The 14494-nt window shown below is 38.9% G+C and overlaps 1 protein-coding gene across 8 annotated transcripts in view; it reads right to left on the bottom strand.

The window, feature by feature from the left end:
- The window catches only part of TLK2 (tousled like kinase 2), a 124325-nt gene that overhangs the window by 29620 nt on the left and 80211 nt on the right, over positions 1-14494 (bottom strand). For all 8 annotated transcript variants that reach the window (XM_061392269.1, XM_061392268.1, XM_061392272.1 and 5 more), the window contains one exon: positions 1383-1535. In XM_061392269.1, coding sequence (XP_061248253.1) covers positions 1383-1535 — 153 coding nt within the window. The remainder of the gene's footprint in view (positions 1-1382; positions 1536-14494) is intronic.

Raw genomic sequence — 14494 nt, 5'->3', positions numbered from 1 at the left:
TTTTGTGAACTAACATGAAAACACTAAAGGCAAAAGACATATTAGTCAATAAATTACATGGTATCATTAGCTCTCATTTGTAGCTACAATTAAACCCTACAATGACAGCTTTAAGAAATTTCTTTTTCCCTTGAAAAACCAATAAGGCCACTAGGGAAATACTGATTATAATACCAATGAATATTTCTATGACAAATATGTTTTATATTTCAAACATTCAAACACCTAATTCAGAAACTGACATTATGGCTACCATCAATTCTATAGAGATTTTCTATACATTTATAGATCTCTTCTTCCCTTTTAATTGGAAAACCTCTTAAAGATAGTGGTGATGAGCATGAATAAGAAATTTTTAAAATAGGTAAGTAATTTGCTGGTTTTATTTCCCATGCTAATTCTAACTGTTCAGCAGTCCTGCCTACTTGGCAAACTACAACCTGTGGGCCATTCGGCTAGTAATCTGTTCTGGAAATAGCCACATCCATTCACTTACGTGCTGCCTATGAATGTTTTCAAACTATAACAGCAGAGTTGAGTAGTGGCAACAGAGACTCTCTAGTGTGCAAAGCCTGAAGTGTTTACTATCTGGCCCAATGGAGAAAAAGTTTGCCACTGCCTGTCCTAGCGGAAAATTCTCTTAGTGGTCAAGAATTCAAAAGTCAATTAGGGAAATCTGATATGGGGAGGGACTGAAGAAAGAAGGCATCTGTACTCTGAATATTCTACTGCTCCTATTCATGGTAACTAAGGAATACTTGTTGACTAGCAGTGAAAAAGATGACTACACTGCAACTGAAGATACTGGCATTTTCCTTAGGTTCTCAGAATAGAAAAAAATAAATAAATAAACAACAACTGGGAATGTCAAGACTTGGCTTACTGGGAAAATGTTCTTTTCCTAAAATAATACCTATTTTTTCTTAGGTTCCATCTAAATTCGTGAGTGGTAACTAGTATTCTTCAGACTACTAAATAGCATTCTTCACTTGTGCGTTCTTCAGTCTGAAATAGAGCCAGATAATCCCCTTAAGGTGACACCAACATACCACAGCCTGGAAGCACACACAAGCAGTTACATCATTTGAATACCTAATGACATCACATTTGTTTTAAGACTGGCCAAAGAGCATGACATCAAGTTTAATGACATTCTTTTTCTCCCTCTCATTCGAAACTTCTTATATAAGATTAGGACTAAGAAAATGAGTTAATTGTGTACAACTTTTATATGAGTTGAGCAAATCTATTAATGTAACTAAAAAGAAAGGTTAAGCTCTAGAAATCTCCACAATTTATCACTTCTTCCAGTGGCGCTCGACAGGAGGTTTGTATCTCAGGGGAGAATACAGTATCTTACTTCGCGTTAATAAAGAACATACGTTTCATTCTCAGCTCCGTTGGTCTTGCTTTTCCGCTGTTTCTGCTCATTGGTTGCTGGAGGGGCCTGTCCCATGGCAGGAGGTTTCCGCTTCGCTAACATTTTTCGTTGTCTTTCTATCTCTTCCCTCTGTGAATTTATCCTTTCCTGTTGCCTAGAGATACAAAAGATGTTGCACAGAGGAAGGTCAAAACTGTTTGAACATGGCTAAGGAATAAACATAAATATTCTTGTCACCTGCATATTCGATAGACTTCAGAAAAATAAACCTAAGTAGAGATTTGATTTTAACTTCAGGTTTGAAGAACCAACTATCTGGTGATAGAGCTGTTTTTGGTAATGAATCTGTACTTTTAATATACTAATTACAATAATTCTCAGAGCAGAAAAGTGGGCAGGAAGAAAACAGTATCAAATTTCTATTGTGACGTAATTTTCCAACTCAAAAGGAAAAACTTTGATTGCTCTTTTTTCTTGACTGCTTTTTTTTTTTTCCTTATTGCTTTTTAACAGTTAAGAAAACAACTCCTGGTAATGAACCCATTAAATAACTGTTTATGTAAAAAAAAAAAGGGTTCCAAGTGCCTTTTTATTTTTTAATTGGATTATAGTTTCTTCAAAATCTATCTAGAAAGATACCAAATTTGAGGAATGATAAAGGAAAAAATGTTTTCCTTCTGCATCTATCATTTATTCTAATCAAGTGAGCCATTACCACTCCCAAGTCATTCCCAAACACTAATATGGTAGAAACCCAAACTAAGTTTTTTAAGAACAAGGATGAGCATTTAGAGAAAGCAAAAAGAAGCCTTTCAACAAGTAAAAACTCCTCAGAAAATGGTACACAAAATGAATGAATAAAAGACATATGAAAGACTCAGGATATTTAACACCATTTCTATTACAGCATTTCCTGCTGCTGCTGCGTCACTTCAGTCGTGTCCGACTCTGTGCGACCCCACAGACGGCAGCCCACCAGGCTCTCCCATCCCTGGGAATCTCCAGGCAAGAACACTGGAGTGAGTTGCCATTTCCTTCTCCAATGCATGAAAGTGAAAAGTGAAAGTGAAGTCGCTCAGTCATATCCGACTCTTCGAGACCCATGGACTGCAGCCTACCAGGCTCCTCCATCCATGGGATTTTCCAGGCCAGAGTACTGGAGTGTGGTGCCATTCCCTTCTCCAGAGTATTTCCTAATAATGTCTAATTTTTTAAAAATAAACTAGCTTATAAATGAAAAGTCAATACAAATATCAATGTAAGTATTTCACTTTCTCTCATGAATCCTGCTACCTGACAGATACTAAGGTTTATAGACCAGGTATATAAAAGCATACCAAGATTTGGGATTAACCACTTAAGAGACTAAAATCTTTAAATCACTCATCATAGTTGACAAGTCAGATGCTGGCTCCTGTCCTCTTCTCTTTCTACCATGCTTTTAGCCCCCCATCTCCCTTTCTTGACCCAAATTTCACTTTTGCAGAATGACAGAATCTAATTTTTTAAACCTATATTCTCAAATGATGTCTACTTGACCCTCTTCTCTGAACGCTAGTTGTCAGTTTCTACACTATTTCCAGATTCAGGATACCTTTCTTAAAAGAACGGCAACCAGAAAAACAAGACTATACCCCAGAGCAGACCCCCATAATACAACTTATGCTGCCACGTCGAAAAGGGCAACACTGTAAGTAAGCAAGGTTAACCTCATCACAGTACTGCAAAGAAATACCAGTTCTTTGATAATACCATTTTCTTGGCTTCAAGATAAGCTGACTTACAGATTAGATGTCAATTTATTTACTTTTTTTAAACTTTATTTTAGTTGGAGGCTAATTACTTTATAATATTGTAGTGTTCTTTACCATACATTGATATAAATCAGCCATGGATTTACATGTGTTCCCCATCCTGAACCCCCCTCCCACCTTCCTCCCCATCCCATCCCTGAGTCATCCCAGTGCTCCAGCCCTGAGCACCCTGTCTCGTGCATCAAACCTGGACTGGCGATCTGTTTCACATATGATAATATAAATGTTTCAGTGCTATTCTCTCAGATCATCCCACCCTCACCTTCTCCCACAGAGTCCAAAAGACTGTTCTATACATCTGTGTCTCTACATGTGCTGTCTCACATATAGGGTTATCATTATCATCTTTCTAAATTCCATATATATGTGTTAGTATACTGCATTGGTGTTTTTCTTTCTGGCTTCCTTCACTCTGTATAATAGGCTCCAGTTTCATCCAGCTCATTAGAACTGATTCAAATGTATTCTTTTTAATGGCTGAGTAATATTCCATTGTGTATATGTACCACAGCTTTCTTATCCATTCGTCTGCTGATGGACATCTAATGGGACAGTAGAAATTTTAATTCAAGCATTGTCTGCTTGTCTAAAAAAATCTTTTAACTATTAGAGATATACCTTTCCCTCCAAAAATGTATGTTTATGAATAATTCATGGCTTGAAAGATTTCTGGATTAGACACAGAATCCTTAGGTAAAAATCACAATCTTCCTTCTCACTCAATGAATGTCCTTGAGGAAAACATGTATCTTCTCTGAATATGAGTTTCCCAGTCAAAACAATTGGTAAAATATCTTTAAGCTCATTTGCACCCCTTCAGGAGCCATGAGTTCAAAGCACTCTGAACTCTCTGAAGGTAACCATACAATATATAGTTTAATTATAGTCCATAGTGTACCAGAGGAGTACTACAACATTTCATCTACTGGAGACTAACTGCTTTGGAAGGTTACGTTAACAGTTACCCTTATTAAATATAAATAAAACTTATTTGCTATTGTTTTCAGGGAGAATCTGCACATTTGATTTCCAAATTCACAAAGAAAGGAGCCCCATCGCCATTATATACAAATCATAAACAAAGGGTACTCTGGTGCCAAAACCCCATGAGACTATCTTCAACTGTACATTCTGAGAATAAGAGAGCTTGATTGCACATGAAAATTGATATAACAAAGATCAACTCTTGTATGTAATATGCATTCTTACATTAATTCTTGATGTTGAAACTGTTCATTTATACTTATAAAAGTCACCTAAAGTAGTCTATTAGTGACATTTCATTTAGGTTTGTTTTGGGAAAATAAAGTCTGATTATGTCAAACTGTAACTTCTCTTAGAACAAGAACTGTGTCTTATTAACCCTTATATGTCCAACACATATGACAGTGGTGTTTTTTTTTAATTGAAGAATAACTGCTTCACAGAATTTTGTTTTCTGTCAAACCTCAACATGAAATCAGCCATAGGTACATATATCCCCTCCGTTTTGAGCCTCTCCCCCATCTCCTGCCCCATCCCACTACTCTGGATTGATACAGAGCCCCTGTAGTTGCCTGAGCCATGCAGCAAATTCCCATTGGCTATCTAATTTACATATGGTGATGTAAGTTTCCATGTTACTCTTCCCATATATTTCACCCTCTCCTCCCCTCTCCTCATGTCTGTAAGTCTATTCTCCATGTCCGTTTCTCCACTGCTTCCCTGAACATAAATTCTTCAGTATGATTTTTCTATATTCCGTATATATGTGTTAGAATACGGTATTTACCTTTCTCTGACTTACTTCACTCTGATAATAGGTTCTAGGTTCATCCACCTTATCAGAAATGACTCAAAGGCATTCCTTTCTATGGGTGAGTAATATTCCATTGTGTGTATGTACCACAACTTCTTTACCCATTGCTCTATTGATGGACTTCTAAGTTGCTTCATATTCTAGCTATTGTAAACAGTGCTGCAGTGAACAATGGGATACATGTGTCTTTTTCAATTTTGGTTTCCTCAGGGTATATGCCTAGGAGTGGGACTGCTGGGTCATATGGTGGTTTTATTCCAAGTTTATTAAGGAATCTCCACACCGTCTTCCATAGTGGCTGTATCAATTTATATTCCTACTAACAGTGCAAAAATGTTCCCTTTTCTCCATACCCTCTCCAGAATTTATTGTTTGGTGACTTTTTGATGATGGCCATTCTGACTGGTGTGAGGTGATATTTCATTGTAGTTTTGATTTGCATTTCTCAAATGAGTGATGTTGAGAATCTTTTCATGTGTTTGTTCAGTTCAGTTCAGTTCAGTCGCTCAGTTTTGTCCGACTCTTTGTGACCCCATGAATTGCAGCACGCCAGGCCTCCCTGTCCATCACCATCTCCCGGAGTTCACTCAGACTCATGTCCATTGAGTCAGTGATGCCATCCAGCCATCTCATCCTCTGTCGTCCTCTTCTCCTCCTGCCCCCAATCCCTCCCAGCATCAGAGTCTTTTCCAATGAGTCAACTCTTTGCATGAGGTGGCCAAAGTACTGGAGTTTCAGCTTTAGCATCATTCCTTCCAAAGAAATCCCAGGGCTGATCTCCTTCAGAATGGACTCGTTGGATCTCCTTGCAGTCCAAGGGACTCTCAAGAGTCTTCTCCAACACCACAGTTCAAAAGCATCAGTTCTTCGGCGCTCAGCTTTCTTCACAGTCCAACTCTCACATCCATACATGACCACTGGAAAAACCACAGCCTTGACTAGACGGACCTTTGTTGGCAAAGCAAGGTCTCTGCTTTTCAATATGCTATCTGTGTTTGTTAGTCATCTGTATATATTCTTTGGAGAAAAGTTTTTTAGTTGTTTCTTCTGATTTTTGATTGGGTTGTTTGTTTTTCTGGCTTTGAGTTGTATGAGCTGCTTATATATTTTGGAAATTAATCCTTTGTCAGTTGTTTCATTTGCTATTATTTTCTCCCATTCTGAGGGTTGTCTTTTTACCTAGCTTATAGTTTTCTTTGCTGTACAAAAGCTTTTAAGTTTAATCAGGTCCCACTTGTTTACTTTTGTTTTTATTTCCATTACTCTAGGAGGTGGGTCATAGAGGATCTTGCTTAGATTTATGTCATTGAATGTTCTGCCCTTGTTTTCCTCTAAGAGTTTTCTAGTTTCTGGTCTTACATTTAGGTCTCTGATCGATTTTGAGTTTATATTTGTGTATGATGTTAGGAAGTATTCTAATTTCATTCTTTTACATGTAGCTGTCCAGTTTTCCCAGCACCATTTATTGAAGGGGATGTCTTTGTTCCATTGTATATTCTTGCCTCCTTTGTCAAAAATAAGGTACCCATAGGTGCATGGGTTTATGTCTGGGGTTTCTATCTTGCTCCATTAGTCTATATTTCTGTTTTTGTGCCAGTACCATACTGTCTTAATGACTATAGGTTTGTAGTATACTCTAAAGTCAGGAAGGTTGATTCCTCCAGCTCCATTCTTCTTTCTCAAGACTGCTTTGGCTATTTGGGCTCTTTTGTGCTTCCACATGAATTGTGAAATTTTTTGTTCCAGTTCTGTGAAAAATGCCATTGGTAATTTGATAGGGATCACACAGAATCTGTAGATTGCATTTGGTAGTATAAATAGTAATTTTCACAATGTTGATAATTGCTACCCTGGATCATGGAATATCTCTCCATCTGTTTATGTTGTCTTTGATTTCATTAGTGTCGTATAATTTTCTGTGTACAGTTCTTTTATCTCCTTCAGATCAGATCAGTCGCTCAGTTGTGTCCGACTCTTTGCAACCCCATGAATCGCAGCACGCCAGGCCTCCCTGTCCATCACCAACTCCCGAAGTTCTCTGAGACTCACGTCCATCGAGTCAGTGATGCCATCCAGCCATCTCATCCTCTGTCATTCTGTTCTCCTCCTGCCCCCAATCCCACCCAGCATCAGTCTTTTCCAATGAGTCAACTCTTCGCATGAGGTGGCCAAAGTACTGGAGTTTCAGCTTTAGCATCATTCCTTCTAAAGAAATCCCAGGGCTGATCTCCTTCAGAATGGACTGGTTGGATCTCCTTGCAGTCCAAGGGACTCTCAAGAGTCTTCTCCAACACCACAGTTCAAAAGCATCAATTCTTCGGTGCTCAGCCTTCTTCACAGTCCAACTCTCACATCCATACATGACCACAGGAAAAACCATAGCCTTGACTAGACGAACCTTTGTTGGCAAAGTAATGTCTCTGCTTTTGAATATGCTATCTAGGTTGGTCATAACTTTCCTTCCAAGGAGTAAGCGTCTTTTAATTTCATGGCTGCAGTCACCATCTGTAGTGATTTTGGAGCCCAGAAAAATAAAGTCAGCCACTGTTTCCCCATCTATTTCCCATGAAGTGGTGGGACCGGATGCCATGATTTTCGTTTTCTGAATGTTGAGTTTTAAGCCAACTTTTTCACTCTCCACGTTCACTTTCATCAAGAGGCTTTTTAATTCCTCTTCACTTTCTGCCATAAGGGTGGTTTCATCTGCATATCTGAGGTTATTGGTATTTCTCCCGGCAATCTTGATTCCAGCTTGTGTTTCTTCCAGTCCAGCGTTTCTCATGATGTACTCTGCATATAAGTTAAATAAGCAGGGTGACAATATACAGCCTTGACGAACTCCTTTTTCTATTTGGAACCAGTCTGTTGTTCCGTGTCCAGTTCTAACTGTTGCTTCCTGACCTGCATACAAATTTCTCAAGAGGCAGATCAGGTGGTCTGGTATTCCCATCTCTTTCAGAATTTTCCACAGTTTATTGTGATCCACACAGTCAAAGGCTTTGGCATAGTCAATAAAGCAGAAATAGATGTTTTTCTGGAACTCTCTTGCTTTTCTGATGATCCAGCGGATGTTGGCAATTTGATCTCTGGTTCCTCTGCCTTTTCTAAAACCAGCTTGAACATCAGGAAGTTCACGGTTCACATATTGCTGAAGCCTGGCTTGGAGAATTTTGAGCATTACTTTACTAGCGTGTGAGATGAGTGCAATTGTGCGGTAGTTTGAGCATTCTTTGGCATTGCCTTTCTTTGGGATTGGAATGAAAACTGACCTTTTCCAGTCCTGTGGCCACTGCTGAGTTTTCCAAATTTGCTGGCATATTGAGTGCAGCACTTTCAGAGCATCATCTTTCAGGATTTGAAATAGCTCAACTGGAATTCCATCACCTCCACTAGCTTTGTTCATAGTATGCTTTCTAAGGCCCACTTGACTTCACATTCCAGGATGTCTGGCTCTAGGTCAGTGATCACACCGTCTCCTTAGGTAAGTTTATTCCTAGATACTTAATTCTTTTTGTTGCAGTGGTGAAGGGATTGATTCCTTAATTTCTCTTTCTGATTTTTCATTGTTAGTATATAGAAATACAAGTGATTTCTGTGTATTGATGTTGTATCCTGCAACTTTGCCAAATTCACTGATTAGCTCTAGTAATTTTCTGATACGATCTTTAGGGTTTTCTACATACAGTATCATGTCATCTACCAACGATGAGAGCTTTACTTCTTCTTTTCCAATCTGGGTTCCTTTTATTTCTTTTTCTTCTCTGACTGCTGTATCTAGGACTTTCAGAACTATGTGAATAATAGTGGTGAAAATGGGTACCCCTGTCTTGTTCCTGATCTTAGGGGGAATGCTTTCAGTTTTTCACCATTGATAATAACGTTTGCTCTAGGTTTATCATATACGGCCTTTACTACGTTGAGGTAGGTTCCTTCTATGCCCATTCTTAGAAAAGCTTTGATCATTAATGGGTGCTGAATTTTGTCAAAGGCTTTTTCTGCATCTATTGAGATGATCATATGGTTTTTATCTTTCAATTTTTTAATATGGTGGATCACACTGATTGACTTGCATATATTGAAGAATCCTTGCATCCCTGGAATAAAGCCAACTTGGTCCTAGTGTATGAGCTGTGTGATGTGCTGAATTCTGTTTGCTAGAATTTTGTTGAGGACTTTTATATCTATGTTCATCAATGATATTGGCTTATAGTTTTCTTTTTTTGTGTGTTGTCTTTGTCTGGTTTTGGTATCAGGGTGATAGTAGCCTCACAGAATGAGTTTGGAAGTGTTCCTTCCTCTGTAATTTTTTGAAAGAGTTTTAGAAGGATAGGCATTAGCTATTCTCTAAATGCTTGATATAATTCTCCTGTGAAGCCATCTGGTCCTGGGCTTTTGTGTTTGGGGAAATTTTTGATCCCAGCTTCAATTTCAGTGCTATTAATTGGGTTGTTCATAAATTCTATTTCTTCCTGGTTCAGTCTTGGAAGATTGAACTTTTCTAAGAATCTGTCCATTTCTTCCAGGTTATCCATTTTATTTCCATATAGTTGTTCAAATAGTCTCTTATAATCCTTTGTATTTCTGCATTGTCTGTTGTAACTTCTCCTTTTTCATTTCCAATTTTGTTGATTTGATTCTTCTCTCTTTTTGTCTTGATGAGTCTGGCTAAAGGCCTGTCAATTTTATCTTCTCAAAGAACCACCTATTAGTTTTATTCATCTTTACTATTGTTTCTTTCATTTCTTTTTCATTTATTTCTGCTTGGATCTTTATGATTTATTTTCTTCTACTAATTATGTTTTTTTTTGTTGTTGTTGTTGTTGTTGTTCTTTTTCCAGTTATTTTAGGTGTAAAGTTAGGTTGTCTATTCGATGTTTTCCGTGTTTCTTGAAGTAGGATTGTGTTGCTATAAACTTCCCTCTTAGAACTGCTTTTCCTGCGTCCCATAGGTTTTGAGTTGTTGTAGTTTTATTGTCATTTGTTTCTAGATTTTTTAAATTTCCCTTTTGACTTCTTCAGTAACCTGTTGGCTATTTAGAAACGTGTTGTTTAATCTCCATGTATTTCTGTTTCTTAAAGCATTTTTCTTGTAACTGATATCTAATCTCATAGCGCTGTGGTTGGAGAAAATACTTGATACGATTTCAATTTTCTTAAATTTACTGAGATTTGATTTGTGACCCAAGATGTGGTCTATCCTGGAGAATGTTTCATGTGCACTTGAGAAGAAGGTGTATTCTTCTGCATTTGGATGGAATATCCTGAAGATATCAAGAGATCCATCTCATCTAATGTATCATTTAAGACTTGTGTTTCCTTATTAATTTTGTTTTAATGATCTGTCCATTGGTGTAACTGGGTTGTTAAAGTTTCCTACTATTATTGTGTTACTGTCAATTTCTCCTTTTATGTCTGTTAGTGTTTGTCTTATGTACTGAGGTGCTCCTATGTTGGGTGCATAGAGATTTACAATTGTTATGTCTTCCTCTTGGATTGATTCCTTGATCATGATGTAGTGTCCTTCTTTATCTCTTGTAATCTTCTTTATTTTAAGGTCTATTTTGTCTGATATGAGGATTGCTACTCCAGCTTTCTTTTGCTTCCCATTTGCATGGAATATATTTTTCCATCCTCTCAGTCTCTCTGTGTCTTTAGACACGTATACGGGGTTTCTTGTAGACAGCATATATATGGGTCTTGTTTTTGTATCCATAGAGCCAGTCTGTGTCTTTTGGTTGGAGCATTTAATCCATTTACATTTAAAGTAATTATTGATATATATGTTCCTATTGCCATTTTCTTAATTATTTGGCATTGATTTTCTCGATCTTTTTTCTTTTCTTGTATTTCTTGACTATATAAGTCCCTTTAACATTTGTTGAAAAGCTGGTTTGGTGGTACTGAATTTTCTTAACTTTTGCTTGTCTGAAATGCTTTTTATTTCTCCATCAATTTTGAATGAGATCCTTGCCAGGTGCAGTAATCTTGGTTGTAGATTTTTCCCTTTTAGTACTTTAAATATATCCTGCCATTCCCTTCTGGCCTGCAGAGTTTCTGCTGAAAGATAAGCTGTTAAGCATATGGGGTCTCCCTTGTTTTTAACTTGTTGCTTCTCTGTTGCTGCTTTTAATATTGTGTTTACTCTTGTTACTTTATTATGTGTCTTGGTGTGTTTCTCCTTGGGTTTATCCTGTGTGGGACTCTTTGTGTCTCTTGGACTTGAGTGACTATTTCCTTTTCCATGTTGGGGAAATTTTCAACTATAATCTCTTGAAAAATTTTCTCATACCTTTTCTTTTTCCTTCTTCTGGGACCCCCATAACTCGAATGTTGGTGGTTTGATATTGTCCCAGAGGGCTCTGAGACTATCCTCAGTTCTTTTCATTCTTTTTACTTTATTCTGCTCTTTGGAAGCTATTTCCACCATTTTGTCTTCCAGCTCACTGATTTTTCTTCTGCTTCAGATATTCTGCTATTGATTCCATCTAGAGTATTTTTAATTTCAGTAATCGTGTTGTCTTTTTATGTTTATTCTTTAATTCTTCTAGGTCTTTTTTAATTGATTCTTACATTTTCTCCATTTTGTTTTCAAGGTTTTTGAACATCTTTACTATCATTATTCTGAATTCTTTTTCAAGTAGTTTGCCTATTTCCTCTTCATTTATTTGGACTTCTGTGTTTCTAGTTTGTTCCTTCATTTGTGTAGTATTTCTCTGCCTTTTCATTATTTTAACTTACTGTGTTTGAGGTCTCCTTTTCCCCAGGTTTCAAGGTTGAATTCTTCCTTTTGGGTTCTGCCCTCCTAAGGTTGGTCCAGTGGTTTGTGTAAGCTTCTTATAGAGTGAGATTTATGCTAAATTTTTGTTTGTTTCTCCTCTGACTGGCAAGGCTGAGGGAAGTGGTAATCCTGTCTACTGATGATCTGGTTTGTATTCAGGTCTTGTATTCAAGTGGTTTCCTTTGTGTGAGTTCTCACTATCTGATACTCCCTAGGGTTAGTTCTCAGGTAGTCTAGGGTCTTGGAGTCAATGCTCCCACTCCAAAGGCTCAGGGCTTGATCTCTGGTCAGGAATGAAGATTCCACGAGTAGTTTGTTATGGTATTGCTACAGCTGCTAAGTCATTTCAGTCATGTCCGACTCTGTGCGACCCCCGAGATGGCAGCCCACCAGGCTCTCCCATCCCTGGGATTCTCCAGGCAAGAACACTGGAGTGGGTTGCCATTTCCTTCTCCAACTGGCATTAAGTGAGATTAAAACAAATATCCAAAACGAGAAACCAGAGATGAACCCCAGACAAATGACACTTACAGAATCAGGCAAATAATAATTAAAATAATGGAATATACATATACACCCACGAGCAAAGTCAAAACAGTCCAACAAAAATACAGTATATTGACCTGGCAAACAAAGGAAATAAAAAATTATATTTACAAGTTAAGAACAAAACTAACTAAAGCACAAACTGGAAAACAAAACTAAAGCAACGTGCCAAGTGGGGAAGAAAGCAAAGAAAGAATAGATATGCAAAGTTAAACAGAGGTAGATCAAGATTTATATACATTAAAGATTAACTGCAAGGGGAAAAGAACAGTTGGAAAGGCAAACAGAGGAATAAATGTAGAAAAAATATAACAGTTTTTTAAAAATTAAAATTATGAAAAAGAAAAAAAAAAACAGGAAGAAGAAATTAGAAAAAGGAAAACTCCACAGAATGCAAAAGCCCAATGTAGAGGCAGAGGTTTATAATAACAATAAAAAATGTGACTGAAGAAGTTCTAAAGCTTAATTAGATTTCCTAGTGTCAATAAAATCAACAACTACAACAGAGTGGGGTAAAAAAGCAAACAAAAAGAAAAAAAAAATCCAAAAGAATCTATAGAACAAGTCAAAAGATAAGAATAATAAATATTTTTCTTGAGTCACTGCTGTCAGGATCCTTTCCCTCACCTCACCTCCCTAGGATGCCCTCCAACAATGTACTGATCTCTGGACCTGTTGTGGGGGCAGCTCAGATTCTAATCTGGTCCTACTCCTGGGTGTTTTTGTCTCCAATGTCCACGGCTATCAGAGCTAGTGTGTTTTCTTTTGTGGGAGCTCTCAGTGACCTTTCATATATTCCATAGACAGAGTCTGCCCAGTTGATCGTGTGGATTTAATCTGCAGTTTGTACAGCTGGTAAGAAGGTTTAGGGTCTTCTTCCTCAGCCACACTGCCCTGGGTTTCAATGGTGGTTTTATTTCCACTTCTGCATGTAGGTCATCCACTGGGGTTTGCCCCTGAGGCTGCCCTGGAGGACTTGGGTTTGCCTCTGTGAGGGCCAGGTGTGGAGGTGGTGTAGCTGCTTGGGTCACAGTGGTTCTGGCAGCACCAGGTACTCAGGGGAGTTGGAGGCTAGAGCAGCAGGAAATATAGTGCTTTAGAAGGGTATGGCAACCAGTATTAGCCAATATGCTCCAGCATTCTTGCCTGAAGAACCCCACATCCTGACACAGAAGCCTGGCAGGGCACAGTCTATAGGGTCGCAAAGCGTTGGACATGACCGAAGTGACCCTGCACGCATAGACGCAAGATTTTTTTTGCCTATGGCAGCTCTGCCCCAGTGAGAGTTGAGAGTGAAGGTGGCACAGCTGCTTGGCTTACACCTAGCGGTGCAAAGTGTGCAGAGACATGGACTGCCTCCACCCCAGGAGTTATGGCCCTATCAGAATCTTTTTTTTGAGCCTCTTATGGCTGGTGATCAGAAGGTCTCTTTGACCAGTCTTTCTCCATAGCTCCGCCAATTCAGGCACTAAGAGGGCTCCCTTGCCTGGGGTCCTTCTCTGTTGTTCAGTGCATCACACACAGAGAGGGGCCGCCTAGCTGGGGTCCTACTCTAGATCAGTGCGTCAGCCACTTAAAGGGGCATCCTGAGTGGGGTCCAGGTCCGTAGTTCATTGCGTCAGGGTTTGACGGGCCAGCCTCTCTATTGTTAAGCTGCTGATGCTGGCGTGTAGGGAGAGAGGCTATGGCGATGGTTCCATCCACTACACGTGACTCAGCAGCATCACCTTGCTTCCATGGCTGCATGGCTTTCCTCCATGGGCATTTCCCACCACAATCTCCTCCCCCATAACCCCTCAAATCTGTTTCTCCACAGTCAACAGCAGCCCTTGCCCTAGGATTGCTCCACAACCCCTAAACTCCAGCTCCCAGCTGCTGCACCTTTCAGGGGACCCACGTCCCTGTCCGGGATATGTATGGCTGTGGCAAGGACTGTCTGATTCTCATTCCATTTATGCTGTCACAGATCAGCTCACTCTCAGCCATAAATGTTTCTCCTCTGACTCAGACAATTGCCCCAATGTGGGGATCAGACTCCTGCTTCAGTTCCCCCACCAGCCAGGGGCAGGTCCTACTAACACTTGTTTTTCCCCCTAGTTCCTTGGTCCTACCGAGTTCTGCGTGGTTCTATATATTCTTTTCTTCTGGTCAGGTACTCCTGTCCGCTCTCAGCTGGT

The sequence above is a fragment of the Bos javanicus genome, chromosome 19 (assembly GCF_032452875.1).
Source record: "Bos javanicus breed banteng chromosome 19, ARS-OSU_banteng_1.0, whole genome shotgun sequence".
Lineage (NCBI taxonomy): Eukaryota > Metazoa > Chordata > Mammalia > Artiodactyla > Bovidae > Bos > Bos javanicus.
Note: the sequence above shows the minus strand (reverse complement) of the source record. Positions and strands in the feature narration are given on the sequence as shown.